Source organism: Nyctibius grandis, chromosome 3, assembly GCF_013368605.1.
Source record: "Nyctibius grandis isolate bNycGra1 chromosome 3, bNycGra1.pri, whole genome shotgun sequence".
Lineage (NCBI taxonomy): Eukaryota > Metazoa > Chordata > Aves > Nyctibiiformes > Nyctibiidae > Nyctibius > Nyctibius grandis.
The window spans coordinates 55,139,585-55,153,738 of record NC_090660.1 but is presented as its reverse complement, the minus strand read 5'-3'; the positions used below and the strand labels follow the sequence as shown (position 1 = coordinate 55,153,738).

General features: G+C 39.3%; 1 protein-coding gene across 9 annotated transcripts in view; it reads left to right on the top strand.

Moving 5' to 3' along the window:
• The window catches only part of PTPRM (protein tyrosine phosphatase receptor type M), a 522,696-nt gene that overhangs the window by 493,760 nt on the left and 14,782 nt on the right, over positions 1 to 14,154 (top strand). For all 9 annotated transcript variants that reach the window (XM_068397302.1, XM_068397300.1, XM_068397299.1 and 6 more), the window contains 4 exons: positions 7,601 to 7,717; positions 12,396 to 12,550; positions 12,859 to 12,994; positions 13,577 to 13,726. In XM_068397302.1, coding sequence (XP_068253403.1) covers positions 7,601 to 7,717; positions 12,396 to 12,550; positions 12,859 to 12,994; positions 13,577 to 13,726 — 558 coding nt within the window. The remainder of the gene's footprint in view (positions 1 to 7,600; positions 7,718 to 12,395; positions 12,551 to 12,858; positions 12,995 to 13,576; positions 13,727 to 14,154) is intronic.

Sequence of the window (14,154 nt, the reverse complement as noted above, 5' to 3'; positions counted from 1 at the left end):
AAATATGTTTCCTTAACAAAACCCAAAAGTCTTTATGTTGAACCAGATCTTCTTCAGATCCACCTGATGATCCATTTCTGTTACAGACAGACATTAGACATCCAAGAAAAACCCTCCAAATAAAGCACTGTCCAAAGACTTCTTACTGAAAACATATGCAAGAACCAAAAATTTCATAGGAAATTCCAGCAACATAAAAACTGTGTGAAATTTCCAATCAACTTGCCACCTATTTGTAGGAAAAACAAGGAATTTTTTGACACAAAGCTATTATGAAGCTTGCACTTATGCACTTTGCAAGTTTTTAGAATCTTCCATGCAGAATAACCCTCTAATAAACAAAGGTAAATTCAAATTGTATTTAAGATTGAGATATTGCAGAGGTGAAACCCAGTAACTCTTTAACACATCTCACAAACAGTACATTTGTATTTCGTATAAATGGAAGAACACTAATTGAAACTGCCTCTAAGTGTAATAAGCCAAATAACCTACATTGGAATTAGTTCAGGATACTGGCATTAGCACTCCTTAGGAGGTACGCCAAAGAGTTTGTAAGTGTGCTGATGATGAAGATTTCATTTTAACTTCTCTACTGAAAGAAAGAAACCAGAATTTATACATGAGAGGGAGAAAAGTTGCTGTATGAAACCCTTCCCTTTAGCTCTAGGTAATTCTAGTCTCAGCTTCTAAAACCTATAAATAGTGTCCTTCCCCATCTAGAGAAAATTTTTTTCTTAATCATGTCTACCCAGAAAACCTGAGACCTGTACTTATGGTACATATATGATATTATATATTCTGATGGTTTACTTTTGGTTTCACTGTAATTCCAGTATCTATTGTTGGGTGGAGTAGAGTTTATACTTTTACAGAGTATCAATGAGAAAAAAAGAAAACATTCGTAATTTAAAACTGTTATTAATCTTTCCAGTCAGTGAACCCTTCTAGTCATCAAAAGAGATTTCAGCTTTCTAGACTTCTAACCAGAAATAACAAGTTGGCATTACTCCATTATGCGTAGCAGGGGAGGAGCCCTTAGGGAAAAAAAATGGCTGTTGTTCTTCAGGAACAAGAAGGACAGACTCTTTGCAATCGCTTAATAAAGATGTCCCCAGGTAAGCAATGTTTAGCATCATCAAACAGGACATCAACCTACAAGCATACAGCACCGTCCCATGTCAAAGCAGACATGTTTACAGCTGTGTTTTAATGCATTCTCGTTTCCAGTAAAAGCTGTGTTTCAAACAATGTTAATCAACAGAGATTAATATCTTAATGCTCACTAATCCAATTGAGATAATTCACTTTGAGAAATAAATAAAAGAGGTTTAAGGATACAAAAATGGATCGACCCCTTGGTTGGGCTAGCTGCTGTAAGTGCTGCCAAGCTGTAGGATGCAAGTGTAAGTGCAGTTTGCAAAGAGGGCTTCAAGTTCTTCTTTGAAAAGTCAGGGGTAGCAAAATGGCTTCATCACTGCAAGTCTCCTCACCTCAGCAGTCTCGTGAAATTAATCTCTTCAGTCTCCCTGTGAAGGAAGAAGTATCCTGGAGGCACTGACACAGTTCTACCTTACCCAGTAGAGTAACATGTAGAGCTTTCTAACCTAACATCAGATGATCAGGTTTTAGAGACAGAAGGCAATCCACTAACTTGGTGGTGCTCTTTAGCTCAAGTGACGGCATGATTTTGCTCTTGGAACAGAAACACGATTCAGAGCACAGGCTCTTCTGCTCGATGCAGGCACGTCGGGTCCTCACAGCACAGGATCTGAGCAATATGCCTGTGATTTCACAGTTGTGTAAGGGATTAAGACAGGCTTTGAGGAGCTCCAGCTAATCCTGTAACCATCCTTCATCTTGGCATGGGACCACCCTTCTCATGTATACTGTGCTCAGCCTTTTTTCCCCCAGGGCTGTACTAATGTGCACTAAATTTTACAGCCTTTTTTAATGACCAATGGGAGACAAAATTGCCTAAACATAAGCAATAAAATAGAGGCAATCTATATTCTTCTGTTGATATTAGCAATGGAGGCAGGAACACTACAATAGCTTTACCTTGGGTTACCTTTACCATAAAGCAATTCTTCCAGACTAGTTCTTTTTTATGGCCAAAGGAAGGCCACACCATAGGTTTGGCCTGTCAGCTTGATTTCATCTAACCCAAGCTACCAAGCTGATGACATGCTAACAGTATACCTGATTCTTAAGAACAAAGGGATCGCACTCATTCCCCCATGTGGAAAGCTTTATTGTATGGCTACTACTGGACATGTCCAGAAAGCCAGATATTCTGGGCAGAAGTTCGATGAGAGTGCATCCACCAGGCAACCAAGGATTGCGCTGCTGGAGCAACATAAGGCAGCAGAAGGTGGAGAATTATATCAGCTCTGAGTCATCACTGGAAGAAGTTAGTCTGAGCTAGTAAAATTCATGGAGACATCTTTTTGGGAGCAGTGAACAACAAAGACTTCTGGCTGCCTTTATACAGACCCATTCATCTGATGGTGCCAAACAGTATCTTAAAGGTTGTATTTCTCAATACTCTTCCGTACCTCTTTCAGAAAACTGTAAAATGAGGTATAAATCAATTTGCTTACTCAAAAGCAAACAAAATTAAAAAAAAGAAAGACTGGGTTTTAGCTTCTGCCAAAGGTTGTTTTATAACTTAAAAAATATTCTTAAATCACAATACATTTTTTGTTTGAAAAGTATTTAAATAAAAATACTTTCAATTATTGGATGTCCTTTTACTTCAAGTCAGCCAAATGAAAGTATATGATGTTATCCTAGCTACATCTGTAAAATCTGTTAAAAATTTTCACCAGTGAGCTTGATTGGCTATTTCATTTTATATCCTAGAGGTTTCACTTCAAAATTTATGTCTGACTTATCACCATTACTTAGTTCAGGATTAATTTTAAATTAGAATATATAATACTGCTCTTCACTAACGACAATCCATGCAGTGCATAGCCAGTTATATCACCTTTTTGCTAAGAATATTTCAGAATCAAAGGAAATTGGAAACTTTGAATAAGTGTTATCTAAACTGTTCTGTACAAACTACAAAGTATATTTCACAGCCATCTCACGTATTAATTCTGTCATATTCCTCCTATTCCAAATTACTTACTCTAAAAGTAAATGAATTACTGTCCTGGCTTTCATACTGGCTTTAGCTAGATGTGTCACATTGCCAAATGGCTAAATACACAGCTTCGGAAGTCACGATTTGTGTTCATTAGCTATCCACAGCCTACATTGTTTGTTACATTTACAAGTGGCAACAACAACTTTCCACCTTCCTTTTTAATTCTTAGTTTCTCACATTAGACTGTTTTACTGGGGGATGGAGCTAGGGGCGGTGGAAGCAGATAATGATCTTCTCCAAATTTCTAAAATTATTAGTAAAATAAACATGTTTGGAACAATTGGACAGTATACCTTGGGATGAATAGATTAAACCAGAGCATTTTCATTATCTCTCTGGCAATCACCCTTTTATCTCATCTTGTGATGAACATCTGTATTTTTTGGCATGTTGTTAGGATATAAATGTGGGGTGTATCTGAACAAACTCTCAATTATAGTTCTGCTCAGATGAGATTTCAAAATTACGTTTTCTACTTTGTGGATGACATTTACTGTTATGGTAGCAACTGTGTGAAAAAAAAAATCTAATGCATTTAATATTCAGTTCTGGGTTCATGTATCAATTATTTAGCTACACCTTCTGCTAGTAGGTTTTTTTGTAAAACATGTACCAAGTGTTTATAAAAAGGGAAGAAGATTTGTGAAGTCAAAGCTGTGCTAAAAAGAATAAATGAACAAACATATGTTACCAGCAGTGTTTCTCATATTTGATGAGTAAAACCATATTCTATTTTGTTGCAATTGTCTTTCCTTATACAAATAAAGGCCCTGATCCAATAAACATTTATAAGTGTGATTTTGATTTACACTACTTAATCTAATTCTGTCTTTAAGACCCCTTTGCATTTATTTGAGAGGTCCTGGAGGGGATGGGAGACTGGCCTTTAAGCATTTACTTAACTTTTGGCTCATCAGGAGTCCACAGAGTTCCCATGTCTAGAGTTCATCACGTGCAGCAGTATTGCAGAGCAAGAGCCAAAAGTAGGAAAAAAGCCTGAACTGAAAAAAAAAAAAGTTGATTTCTCCCTTCCCCCCATCCCAGCAAGTGAATCATTTAGTGTTGGTCTGTGGCTCTGACTGCAGCTCTGGCACCGTTCCCACGGCTGTTACAGCTCCTGTTCCACTTGGGAGAGTTTTCAGGAAATTGTGTTGTCATGGATCCTTCTGCTCAGCTCCAATCTGCTCTGTGCCCAAAGTTCCCTGTGCAGCAGGGTAAGAAATCCCCAGCAGGCCCAAGCTGCGTGAGGCGTGAAAGGCTATAACTTCTGTGCAACATCTCCCAATGCTTCCCTAATTATTCCACTGGATCATCTTAAATAAGGTTTAAAAAAAGAGTGGAAGCAAATCCAACAGTTGAGGCATACGAAGGTGGGAACTGTGCTCTTCTAAATTGGTCTTTCTAAATGTCCCTGGTTCTTAGTCATAATCCAGACTGTCTAGACTTACCAAGTTAGAAACAGGCATGTTTTCCTTCGAGGCTGAGCAATTTAATTCAGCCAGGGTTGGTTTTTTTTCCCCGATTGTTTATTTTACTAAACTAGAGCTGTTTTGAGGATGGCAGGCGCTCATCAGAAAGAAACAAAGCTAAAGTTAGCAACAGAGACGTGCTGATCAGTCATTCTGTGACTAGGATCACCACTGCAGCTGCTCCCTTCCTACGTGTGTTGGCCGTCTTCGTGTGGTTCAGGGTCCACCTATGGAAAGGATAAGAGAACAGGCAGGAAAAGGAAATCAGTTCCAGAGACAGAGCTGTCAGTGGGCTACTCCAGTCCGAAGGCAGCGTGAATTGCCTTATTCTGCATGGAGAGTCGAAAAATCATCTTAGCCATAGGTTGGAAAACCCCGTTTCAGAGAGTTCTCAGCAATGACTATAAGAGGTCAGTTTGCTGGCCTAAAGGATTTGAACAATGCAAATTGTCTGGATTACTTTAACGACACAGACAAAACAATGAGCATTCAATGTTTTTCACTTAGCTTCTCTCAGAAGGGTTTTGGAAATACATCCAAACAAGATAAGACCTGAATAAATATCAAGTAGATGCAACAACAGATAGCAGCAGCAACTACTAAACTGCTTGCAGCAGCGTTTAATGCTTTTGAAATGGTTGTTCATTGCTTACAGCTGATAGATATGCTTTAGAGATGAATATGCGTTTGCCAGAGATCCTGCCCTTTAGGATTGAGGGATTGGCCCTCAGCTTGGCCCTTGGCTGGTGGAAACCTCATCCAAACTGACACACTCTCAGCTTGCTGGCTGGTGAACGTGGTGGGGGGAGCAGTCTTGCTAACCTTGCCCCTGGTACAGGAGTGCTAAGCACTGCAAGGAATGTCCAGTGTCCCAGCTCCAAGCCTCTCACTATGGAAGGGAACTGTATAACCTGGTGTTTGCCAGTTGTCCTGAAGCCATGCTTAATACCAGATGAAATGTGAAGAATATAAAGAAAGCCAATTCTAATGTGGTTACTAGGTCTGAAGATAAGCATAGAGAAATAAATAAAAACCTGCTTATAGCTACCTGAACTTCAGCTCTGCTTGAGGAGCTTTCCTTCAGCTGTGTAAGCAGGAGTAAGCTGTTAGGATGCTTGTATAATTTTGTGGCTGGGAGCCAGGGCTTATGACCAGGATACTCTTTTTCTCTGAAGAGGATCCTGATGTGGGGCTGTGTTTTCCCAGCCCTTCAACTCAGTTCTATTCAGATTTAAATTTTATCCTGCTGAAGAGTCAGAAAAAGGGTCAGAACTACTGACTCTGTCTGGACAAACTTTATTTTATCAGCCAATGTTACTACTTTGGTGTGGCAAAACCTCTCTTCTGTCCAGACAGTAGAGGGGTTGTATGTGACTATGGGCTATGTCACTTGAAACAACTTCTGAGGAAAGTATTTTCTTCTGCCCAACAGGACAAGGTTTGACTCTCTGCATAATCCTTTATATACTGGACCTGGAGTTTGTATAAATAAATTATTTGAATCATGCATTACAGTTTTCACTGTATGCTTACACAAACGTACATCAGTTTTGCCTTTTGCTCAAGACTTGACATGATAGTAATCCAAATATTTTGTCACGAAAATGGGTTTGAGAAATACTCTACCAGTTGTGAAGTTTAATTTTTTTAATTTTTCTATCAGTTTTCCATTAAATATTTGAAGTGTGTGGGGTTTTTACCCAACCCATTTAAGTGTATATTTAAGTAAACCAGTAGATTTACATGTATTAGAAAATCCATTTTAAATTTTCCCTTTGGTGAGAGAAAGAGAGAAATCATTCCATGCAGCAGATGTATAACAGATGCTACTCCTAGCACATACTGCACTACTGGATGATGGCCAGATGCGGTGGTGATAGCATAACTATTACCGTGACAGAGCAGAATAAAACAGAGATATGTAAGCAATATGTTAGCTTCCCTGCCCACCACCTTGTCCACGCAAATGGGAAGAAGGAGAAAATTCTTAAGTCTGTCAGCTATCTGCATCACCGTATACAGTTGCCACAACGACACACTTTAAAAAAATAGCAGAATAATAGTGCACATTTGAATATGTTAAATACTGTGAAGTCCATCCCATCTAGACCACACTAGGGCTCAGAAAATCTGAAATACCTTTCAGAAAATCCACCTCCTTTCCATCTCCATATCCCAGGATACATTTGCCAAGAATGCACAGCTCCAGAAGCCAAGTGAAATCACTATAGAGCAAAGGGTAATTAATCTCACCTAACCTTAGCCATCAAGAAGCCAAACACCTAGGCGAAGGCAGTTGTCTAGACTCTTTTAATAGTTAATAAAAATGAAGGTACCTCTAGAAGGCATTCATCCTACTAATCTTAGTGTGAGCTAAGTGAGATGAATCCCACCCATAGCGTTTGGGGTCATCTAGTGAGTTGGCGTTAAAGCCCAGACATAAAACTCATCTCGACTTCAAGTGTTGAGTTTCGCCATTTGACCTCTCTCAGTTCCTTTGGAAACTTAATCTGAGAAAATAGATACTTTTCTAACAGTAAGATCCTTCCTGTCTGAAAAACACACTCTCATTTTAGAAGGTAGGAAGGTATTTTTGAGACAAATCACCAACTAGAGGTTGGGGAAAAAACGTTCTGGTGGTAGTTGTCCCTCTGGGCACACCCTGCACTGGAAAGCACAGGAAATGAACAGTTACTGTAACTGAGTTGTGCAGGGTATAAATATCCCTTGTGCTCCCTACAAATTTGCCTTACTTCACTAACCAGAACACAAATCTCACCTGCAACTCTGAAAGCTGTCTAAAAAAAAAAGAAGAGGCAATGTCTCTTAAACATTAATTGTTTCCATGTGCAAAAAATGCGTCTGTTTTGCGCGATGGCATTTTAAAACAGAAATCATTGCACAGAATACAGAGTGAATTCCGTATGAAACTTCTAAAATAAATGAACCTTAATTTCTTTTGTATTTTTTAAAGGTCAAATGCTGCAAATACTGGCCAGATGACACAGAGATATATAAAGACATTAAAGTTACCCTGATAGAAACAGAGCTCCTGGCTGAATATGTGATTCGAACATTTGCAGTAGAAAAGGTAAGTTTCCAAAATCAGTTTTCTTTAATACAATGGTATCTGCCTAAGCAACTTATATACAGATTCAACATGGGAAAGTTCAATCTTTTGACTGACATCCCGGTTTGGTAGCTATTTTTTAGGTAAGCGACTACCGCCCTCTTATGGTAAACTGTGGTTTGCTTTAAATGCAGCAGCTTTTCTGTGCTTTCCATCAGTGTTGGCCCCTGCCTGAGTTAGAAAAAGTGATGTTCCTTGCCTAGGAGAAATCGAAGCCTCCCTCCCAGCAATCAATTGAAAAACACATTCGTGCTGTTTTCCCATCTTATGTTCCCCACAATCACTTTCTGTCTGTGCCAGAGGCTGCATGCACCATTATTCAGAAGTCCAGGGTGGAGAATACTGTTATCTCTTGGGCAGGTGTGTTCCTGGTCTGCAGAGACATAACTGAAACAAACTAATTTTTCTCTCAAGGCAATTTCACTTTTCATGTGGAACCTGTCTTTATAGTGAGAGTTCAAATCAGCATGTTGTATTACTGTTTATTAGAATAATGCCATGAATTTGTTTGATGCTTACTAGCTCTTACAGCTCTCCCAAACAGTTTACGATATATGGACAACATACAGTTAACAAATAAGTTAACCACTAGTGAGAACAAGCAGGGTCAGTCAAAGCTGAAGTGTGTCATGCATTTTGTGTTCAAATTCAGGGGTTTTATTCAGACTTCATTAAAGGACAGAAGTGTTTTAATTGTATGTATCAAGACTCAGTTGAGTTGCAGAATAACAAGGAAAGGGCCTGTTTGTAAGATTTTATATTCTTAATGGTGCACTGAAGGAATGATCTCCCAGTATCTGCATGAGTAGATTTTCAACTAATTAGCTTAGAAAACTCCTTTTGATTTAGTTGCAGTACCTGTGATATAGCAGTTCTCTCTAATGATTAAATAGTATTTAATTATGTTTTTCAAGAACAAAATCTTTAGTATCAAAGAATCCTGCACCCAGGTAGGTGAAACTGCCAAGAAGATGGCCCAACAGGGTCTCTGTACATACATCCACAGCAACAAAGGTTTTTTCCTGTTTTATTCTTCAATCTAATACTTAAATATGCATCAATACAGCAACCTGAGGGTAATGATAACAGAATTATGCAGTTTGAATGAACTGAAATATTGTATCATGTTTACCACTATACATATTGTACATCTCATTCGTTCAAGCCTGTTGTTTCCTTGCATTTAGGTATTTTTAATAAACAGATGAGAAATGGTGGCTACACTTTGAAGTAGATGAAGCACTGGTTGATTTCTATTCTGCAAATTTTAAGCCCATGCTTTGATGTTAGCTTTTTACTTCTTAGCTGGGACTGGAAAAAAAGACCTAGAGGATTTTACAGTTGATCATAACCAAACTGTCTTGAATAAGTGCATTAGAACAGATAGAGATAAAAGGCACTAAACATTTTATTTCTTAAAAAAAAAATCTCCATCTGAAAAGATTTCATTTAGACACTGCTTTTTAATAGTTGGTAGTTTTTCAGTAAGCCTCTAAAAGCAGTGTCAGTGTAGTTTGAGTAAAGTACATTTGGTTTTCCATATTTTTTAACTCTTCCAGTGGTACTGGAAGGTCAAGTCTGTACATCTCTTCCACCATAATTCTCTCAAGTTTATATTTCTGATCTACTGGGTCTGATACTTCTCAGCCTCTCCAAGAAAAGCTGCATGATGAGGCAGGCACCCTAACCAAATCTGCAGATAATACTAAGTAAAGGGTGGTGTTGAAACACTGAACATTGGAGCCTCAGTTCCAAAGGACTTGAAGATTTGGCCAACAGAAACTTCAGTAATTAACAAGGAAAAATGCAAAGTTCTGCACTTTAGGTGGACTAACCCCATGTGTCGGTACAGGCTGTGACATCCTGGGACAACAGCTGACATGCAAGATGATTGATTATGGATGTAGGATGTATGAGCTGCAAGGGGAGGTTGAGAGATGGCCTTGTTTGGTGAGGTAGAGATGAGGAGGGGTAAGGAGGATCTAACTGCAGTCTGCAACTACCTCAAAGATGTTTAGAAAATGAGAGGCACCAGATTCCCTCATTCTTCTCGATGGTAATGGATGGTAAAACAGGGGGCAATGGCCAAGAAGTAGCAACATGGAAGGCTTACACTGAAAAAACTCCTTCAGGAGGAGGGTAGTGCAGTGCTAAAGCAGGTTACCCAGAAAAGTTGTGGAATCTCCATTCTTGGAGGTCATCAGGGCTCACCTGGACAGAGCCACTGATGACCTGATCTAGTGTTGTCCATAGACCCCCTCTGATTGGGAGGTTGGACTGGAGACCTCCAGAGGTCCCTTCTGACCATCTTTTCTATTTGTGGATGAACATGTCATACCTGCTCCTAAAATACAATTTAGAAGTTGGTTTCTTCGGAGATAAATTGATCACTTATTTTTATTTTTTTAAATGGCTATTTGGTATTTATTGAGGAGTAGGGGGATAATGCTAAGAAAATTGAACCCAAAATTACACTCTGATTCTGAAGACTGCTTCCTAGATAACGTTTTACATTGTGTGCATAAGCAGGTCTTTTGGAGCAGTTCCTTTACAGCACAACAGTTAACTCAGATGAATTACTCAGATAGTAACATACAGCAGTACCATAAGTATTTGTAGGATTAGGGGCTACATTTTTTAACATCCTAGGGTTAGCAATGTACACCGGTTTCTGTTTGTTTCAGCTGAAAGAAAAAGTAAAAAATACAGTCTTTCCAAGCTGAGCATATGCTTTTATGATTCATGCAGTTGTGTTGCTATTTTGGGTTTAGAAACCAGCAGGGAAGCTACAGACATGAAAATCAATCTTTGTAGGTATAATAAGCAAACTCATTATAATAGTACCCTATATGCAAAATCTTTTCTAAGTAGCTCAGTGTTACCAACGATAGACAAAAACACAGTCAGCATGACAGACAGAATTTTCAAAGCTAATGCACAAGACGATAGACAGGACATAACCTGATCTGTCCAACGGCTGGGCACATTATTTCAGAGAGGCAGTTTACTTCTTGTACGTTGCTTGAAAATCAAGGCTGCGTACAGCATGAAGAATTTGTGTGGGGTACTCGTTTCAGTCCTCAGTTTGTATAGTCATGGCATTGTTTTTTTGTATGGGGTCTTTGTTTCTTGGGGGATTGTGGGCAGTTGTTAGGAGCAATATAAAAGTGTATGGGAAATGGATACCTCACCTACGCACAGCTGTTTACGGAGTTGGAGGCCTTCCTTACAGTAGGAAAAAGCTGTGTTAACTAACACACTCTAAAATCCCGAGAGTACAGAGACCAAATTGCATTTGAATATGTTTGCTAGACTGTTTTAAAATGCAAATTACTTTGTCTATTCCTGGGTTTTAATATGTTTTAAAATTGTTTTATAGGGTATAAGGTCATTTCTGTTGCAAGGGTGTGATCTCAGTCTACTCCAGTGTCATATACGCTCTTCATCTTCTCCCATGCCTGCCTTATTGTGTCGCAGTTTCCGAGGGAGATGAGTGTGGATATTCCTCTGAGCAGATGCCCAGCCTCCACAGACCCCCAGCCTGAGCTGTCAGAGCATCAGGACTCCAAGATACACCCAGTCCAGTCATGTAGCACGGCCAAAATTTCTCAACCATTGAAAATCTCGTATTCTTTTAGCTTGCATACTAGCAATAAATTAGGAAGTTTATATTACTTCATTATGCAAAAAGAATTAGACCTTTTATATGCAAACCAGCTCAAGACAGGAAATACATCTTTAAGAAGAAAAACTGTAAACCACCACTTATTAATATCACTGACATTTAGTCCAGCCTAGACATGATATGTCATAATTTTGCTGTTTGCTTATGAAATATGTATGATGGCTTCTGGTCTGTGGATTTCTAATGAGAATAAAATACTGGCAGCTGCATTTTTAGAGGGGGAAGGGGAAATACAAACACTAAGAAAATCAAATTTAGCATACACACCTCTAATATCCAGACTGCTCCAGAAAGTCACATGGGAAATTACTTACACAATCGGCCTCTCATTCATACCTGTCTCACCATATCCATGTCCTTGTAGACTGTGGCAAATCACTTGAACGGTGAGCATGTGGAGGGCTACAAACGCAGCCCCTATGATTGGAGGTGCAAAAAGGTTTCTTACTATTCAGCTGTTTCTTTCAGACCAATGAAGGAGACAGATGATAAGGAAAATTATGCTGAAATTGTAGTTCCCTGAAGTCAGCAGCAAAACTCCTGTGGAGAGCAGTGGGAAAAAAAAATGTCATCTGTGCTATATGTTCATGGCCTTGCTGCTGACCTGTTCTGTGATCATGGCATGCATCTTAAGGCCACAGTTTTCAAAGCAACCTAGTGCTTAAATATAGAGATGAGCATCTATCTTGTTGCTAAAAGTTTCTAACCAATCCGGGGCTAAATTACTCAGTTTTGTTGTAAGGCTTTGAAACCAGTTGATATGTAACCTTTGAACTTGCTCTCCTGCTATGAGAAAGCTCTCCAACAAACTGTACAGGTACAGGTATTGGTAGGGGGTGGATGCTTTTCAGCAAGGCTCAGGCTTTTGAAGTTACATTCTTACGATGTCTCTCGTCCAATTTCTTTCACATTCCAGCTTTTTTTTTTCTTTTTCAACCCTTGTATTTTCAACAGAGAGGTGCTCATGAGATTCGAGAAATTCGGCAGTTTCACTTCACTGGCTGGCCAGACCACGGTGTGCCGTACCATGCGACAGGCCTGCTGGGATTTGTACGGCAAGTCAAATCCAAGAGCCCACCAAACGCTGGCCCTCTGGTTGTTCACTGCAGGTGGGTGGAACAGAAATCCCTCCATTGTGTTGTCCACTAAACTCAGGACCGACTTTTCCTTCTCCTGTATTGTATAATCCCTGCACAGCTTGCTGAAGCCACTGGAGCTTTACCCACAATAGCTTAATACCTAAAATATAAACAAGAATGGAAAAAACTGAGTCTGAAATCCTGCAAATGCCTGAACGCAGGGCTTACTCTCAGTGATCATCCCACTGATCAAGTACTTCCACCTACGAGATGAACCCTTGCACTTTATGTTTTCTAATACACTGCTGAATATTAACTGTGCTCTTCTTTTACTTTAGTGCTGGTGCTGGCAGAACTGGATGCTTCATTGTTATTGACATCATGCTAGATATGGCAGAAAGAGAAGGTGTTGTAGACATATACAATTGTGTGAGAGAGCTTCGATCTCGGAGAGTTAACATGGTGCAGACTGAGGTATTGTTAATCTACTGGAATACTGCCTTACGCATTTAAGAAAAAAATATTCTTCTAGCCCACAAAACTAGAGCCCCTTTGTGGCTGGTACCATCCAGAAGGTAGTTTATTCAATGATACGCAGAAAATAATCCACACAAAAACCTGAAGAACTGCTGCCCAAACAAGTGCAGTTATGCTGCACTTAAGGTTCACAATAATTTTTAACAAAAAGAAAAATCATGAGTGTTCCTCTCCAGGGAGGATTCGTTTTGGAGTGCATCTTGTTGAGGCTCAGTTACATGATAGCACCTGCAGAACTGTGCAGAGGAATGAGGAAACCAGAAGCATTATGAGTTTGATTATGGAGTGTTACTGCACGTCTGTTTGTACTTGTAACTAGTTTGAGTCAGTCCTTCTATATTAATTTCTAAATGAGTGGGATAGAATTTTATGAACTGCTGTTGTTCCTTCTGGTTTTGCTTCAGTGCCGGTAAAGTCAAAGAGAATTAGTGGCAACCATATTAGTTGTTATTTTTTATTTACCAAAATACTAATAGCGTATGCTCTCTATGCCAGTAATTATTTTAATTGCTTTACCAGGAACAGTATGTATTCATCCATGATGCTATCCTGGAAGCCTGTCTTTGTGGGGACACATCTATTCCAGCTTCTCAAGTTAGGTCTGTTTACTATGAAATGAATAAACTGGATCCTCAAACTAACTCCAGCCAGATCAAAGAGGAATTTAGGGTAAGTTGTGGCTAGCATTACCTGGAAGCTATACAGTTCAGCTGTACTAAAGACTTCTGCTTAAGTGCTTGCCTGTAACCATGTGACTTTGGGACCAGGCCTGGGAGGGAAAGACTGCAAAAAAGGGAAAATAACATGTCACTAATTGCTGTTGAATTATGCTAAATCATAAAAGAATGCAATGGCATAGTAGTAAAATCTTCTTTTTACTCAAGGGAAGTATGTTGGTTCCTTCCACTCTCCTTTCTCCAGAAGGCAAGTTACTCTGCATCTGTCTTTAAGGTTATTTTTCAGATCTGTATGCTTCCAGGATTTTTTGCTTCCAAACCCTGCTGAGTGTGATGTGTTTTCATTTCTCCGCATATTGATTCCCACTGAAACTGAATGCTGAGCTGATACATTCTTAAATATTTTGGGATGCTTTCACT